Source organism: Mus pahari, chromosome 15, assembly GCF_900095145.1.
Source record: "Mus pahari chromosome 15, PAHARI_EIJ_v1.1, whole genome shotgun sequence".
Classification (NCBI taxonomy): Eukaryota; Metazoa; Chordata; class Mammalia; order Rodentia; family Muridae; genus Mus; species Mus pahari.
In genome coordinates, this window is record NC_034604.1 from 56,768,183 (window position 1) to 56,772,581 (window position 4,399).

General features: G+C 46.6%; 1 protein-coding gene across 2 annotated transcripts in view; it reads left to right on the top strand.

Moving 5' to 3' along the window:
- Nucleotides 1–298: 298 nt before the first annotated feature.
- Napg (NSF attachment protein gamma) overlaps nt 299–4,399 on the top strand; it is a 20,697-nt gene continuing 16,596 nt past the window's right edge. Inside the window, exons 1-2 of one of the 2 annotated variants that reach the window (XM_021214557.1) lie at nt 299–451; nt 2,793–2,860. In XM_021214557.1, the coding sequence (XP_021070216.1) occupies nt 396–451; nt 2,793–2,860 (124 nt within the window). In that variant the 5' untranslated portion in view covers nt 299–395. The remainder of the gene's footprint in view (nt 452–2,792; nt 2,861–4,399) is intronic. The other variant, XM_029547145.1, reaches the window with a different exon arrangement.

Here is a 4,399-nt window from a genome sequence, read left to right on the forward strand (position 1 = left end):
CTGCAAAGAAAGACTGTTTTTTTGTTTTCCAGAACTAGTAAAGACCAGTACTCGACATATATTAATTGCTCCTTAGATATTTGTAGAGTGCAGTCGCCAACGCTAGAAAGAACGCACTCCTATAAATACCCAACAACATCCTGTAAAAAACGCAAAATACTTGAGAGCCTTCAGGGCAACTCCGCATCACCGCGCTTGCGCGAGGCCTAGCCCCGCCCTCCCCGCCCATTCACTCCACCCATTTCCCGGACAGCTTTGCCACAGGAAGTTTGAGTCCTTCGCTTCCCGTAGGCCCCTTTCCCGGCTTCCTCCGCGGCGTTCCCACGCTGACGCTCCGGGGGTTTTTGCTGAGATCTAGGCGGCCCCTCTCTTCGCGTCAGCCAGCGACCGAGGCGATGGCAGCCCAGAAGATCAACGAGGGGCTGGAGCATCTGGCCAAGGCCGAGAAGTAGTACGTGGAGTCGTCGCCGGGCTGATCGGGAGGGAGGGCGGGCGGGCCGTGCTGGTGTCTGTGCTCTGGGCGGTGCCTTCCCTTGTGGGTCAATCCCCTGCAGTCGGCCGTGCCAGCCTGCGCCGCGACCTTTGCAGCAGACGCCCCTGTGACCGCCAGCTCTGCCCGGCGCCGGAGTCCTCAGGGTTTGCGGCTGCTCTGCTCTGCTCGTTGCTGGCTTTGGCGTGGACCCCTTGTCTCCTCTTCATGACAGCCAGAAGTGACACTACGGAGGAAAGTCTCGCGGTGGAGAGCCACTGCTAGGAAAGAGACCCTGGCGCTGTGCGGGGGTGTAGACCGATTCTGAAAATCTCTCACATTCGGGCATCCTATTCACTGGGGGCAAGGCTAAGCTTCCTTGGGCCTGCGGGTGTTCGCCACCATTTGGTTCTGGGCGCGGTAGGCACACAGCTGTCCTGGGGACTGCGAATTCTCCTTGGTCCTCTCCTCCACTTCCGTGAACTAAAACATACGCATTTAACGATTATCGACTGTTAAGAAATGTCTTAGTACACTGTTAGGTGAATCAGAAACTAAGATCTTAACACATAGGAAGGCCTGAGTTTACAGAAGAGAAATTGAGGCGGCCGGAAACTTCCTGGAGACCTGTCCAAGGGCTGCTCAGCTGAAAACAGCAGGGCGAGTTTTAGGGCAGTGGAAAATCACAAGCCCTTTCTGGTGTACCACCTTGCCCCCTGGCAGTGCCTAGGAAGATGGCTGTCAGTGCAGAGGGTGATCCCAAGAATCCTTTTTGCTGGTGAAAACAAACATAAAAGAACAGAACGGGTGCTCTTAGCCATAATAAAGTTAAGTTTTGTGAACTACAGGAGGATTTTGACCACCGGAGCTAAGGGACCTGTAGGAGCCAGGATCCTTTCCTAATAGCTTCGGCAGTTCCTCAGGGCAGCTGCGTGTGGAGTTATGAGGCTCCTAATCTGTTGGGAGAAGACTGGTGAGAGAGGCCTTCTGTTAAGACGGGGTCATAGATGAGTGGACTTGCTTGTGGCTATGGTGGGGTCTGAAAGGTGCTTGAAGTTGCTCTAGGTAGAAGAGCCAGTGAGTGACAGGAAAAAATGGGCCAGAAGTGTGGGAGAGGCAGTGGGATCACTCATTATCACTGTATTCTGGCTTAGGAAAGTTTTCTTACTGACTCTTAGGACAAAAACAGTCAAAGTCAACAACAGATTGGCCATGACCCCGACGTTATTAGGGCCTTCATTCTGGCTAATTAGTGGTGCTCAGCTGCCTGGGGCTCTGCAGTTTTAAGACGCTCTTTCAGCACATTGGATGTTATGCCTTGTTGTAGGGAGACTTGCATAATCACTTTAATATAGGGCGTGATGGGTGCTTTGGTGAAGAAGCAAAGAGTTAGAGCTTTATTTTGCTGCATATTTTCTCAATTTTGTGGATTAGACATTACATGTCATTGAAAATCTGCTTACACATTTTAAATCTTGTTACAATATATATGTGTATGTTAACTGCAAACTATAAAATGCATCGTACAGGGATATGTAACTTCAGAGTGCGCCACTGAATGCGGGGTGCACTTCTAAAGGCCTCATCTCACAGCCGAGTAGCCCCTGATTCGGGTGAAGTTAGCAGTGTTGCATGTAGGCAGGCTTTCAGTAATTGAGTTGAAATTTATAAGATGGCGTTTTGATTTTTTTTTTTTTTAAGTAAAAGCAAAACATTGTGGAAAGGGCAAGAAGGCTAAACAACACTGGAGATCTTTTGCTCTGGCTGCTAAGCCAGCATCAGTCCTGAGAGACTGCATCTCTTCGGTGTCCTAATGCACTACTTTTCTTTCTGTGTCCTGCTCAGTGGTGGTTGACTTTACTCCCTTTGTTTTTCCTCTGAGTGTTGTTCCTGTAGTCCTGTAGTCTCCTCTGGGGATGCTACCTCTGACCTTGGCATAACAGATACCCATGGCTCTTAAGTTGTACTCTACCTGGCAGCTTCTCAGCTGAAAAGGATGGTGCACTTCTGGGTTCTCGAGCTTATTAAAACACACTTTATCTGGTTTGCTAAAACCCAGAGAGTCTCTCCTTCTGTAGATCTGGGGTGGGGTCATTGTACTTTTCTAGCAAATTTTTAGGCAGTGTTGATACTTCTGGTCTGGGGACCATGCATGTTCTGCTTGAATGGCATGTAGAAGAAGGAACATTGGTGATGGGGTGGGGATAGAGGAAGGCGCGAAGGTGCATTTATTGTGCATACACCCAAAGAGAGTTGAGAAGATGAGGGGCCTGTAGCTGATGCTATCTTTTTAAAGAAGAAATGTCTGTCTTTCTCATTCTAGCCTGAAAACTGGTTTTTTGAAGTGGAAGCCGGACTATGACAGCGCTGCTTCTGAATATGGAAAAGCAGGTATTTGTGGCTGGAGCCCTGTCGCTGTCGTGTGTGTGGTTAACTGAGTCAGATAACTTTGACTTAGCATAGTAATCCCAACGCTTCCTGATAGACTTCACAAGTTAGAACAGAGAAGCAGAGCAGAGCAGAGCAGAGCAACCGCACGTACGGCTTTTCATGTCCCCACACTTACCCTCTCAGATACTGCCAGTGGTGAGTCAGGCCCATGCTCCTAACCACAGACGTGGGGTAGTGTCAGCGCTCCAGCCATTAGCACATTCATAGGTAGTTATAAATGCTGCTTATTTCTGTCTTAGACTTTCTGCTGTAGAATAGACAGTTTAATTTTTAAAACTAGTCTCACTGAAGGAGATCTACAAATCTCGTTTTTCCACATCAACATTTATGAGCTTCATTTTGAGATAAACTATTGAATGTTCACCAAGGGTTTTAAGCTGTATGCACATTTTAGTAAACTCACCTTCTATAAGTATAAAATATCTTAAAATATGCAACATAGGGGGTTTGTTAAAAGTTCAGTGTTTTGTTAAGGATTGATATGATAGCTCTGAATATCTGCTGTCATTTGGATATAAAGTAATAAAACATAATTTTGAGGCTGGCAAGATGGCTTAAAGTGAAGGAGCCTGCTGCCAAGTCTGACCACGTGAGTTTGATCCCTGGATCCCATGGGAGACAGAGGATCTGACTTCTACAGCTTGTCTCTGACCTCCCAGCGCATGCACAGTAAAAATCTAAACCACCACGGATTTGAAGTTCTGTGAGAAAATTTTCATCGGTGACTTCGTTCATGAGCCTGGCTTAGAGATCACCTAGAGCAAGTACTTTTCACCAGATTTTAGTTTCAGTTTGTCTCCAAAAAAAATAACCTGGAAGCTACCATTATTATACACACAGAGGGTTGTTTCATATTTAAAAGGAAAATAAGAGGCTTTGGCCCTGCATTTAAATATTGAGTAAACTTGTTGCTTGCATTGTACAAATTGCTTGGTTTTTTTTATATTTAAAGATAAAGATAAATTTGCTTAAAATTAAGCTTTATATGGATTTTGGGTTATCCTTTACACGGTCACTTCAAACCAGCCATAGATTTCTCAAGTGAAGGAAGTTGAACAGCTTTGCTTTATGCCTCCAGGACAAGGTGCTTCCACAAAGAAATGTTCTCAGTCTTCCTTCAGAGTGCATGCAGAATATAGCCACGTGATGGAACTCTTTACAGACAACTAGACAGGCAGGAACAGGAATAGTTGTTGTATTTTGCTTGTTTTCAACACTTCATTAGAGAGTTCTTTGAGAGAGGGTTTGAGAAGTAATAGTTGAGAACACTTTATCTAGAAGGGAAACTGAGGCAGGACCATCTGCTCAAGTCAGAGATCAATCTGTGTCGTGTGCTTGAGTTCCTAGGCAGTGGGGGCTGCGTGTGTGGTAGAGATCTTGTCTCAGAATGGCAAACAAACAGAAGACCACCACCACCACCACCACCACCTCCTCCTCCTCCTCCTCCTCCTCCTCCTCCTCCTCTTCCTCCTCTTCCTC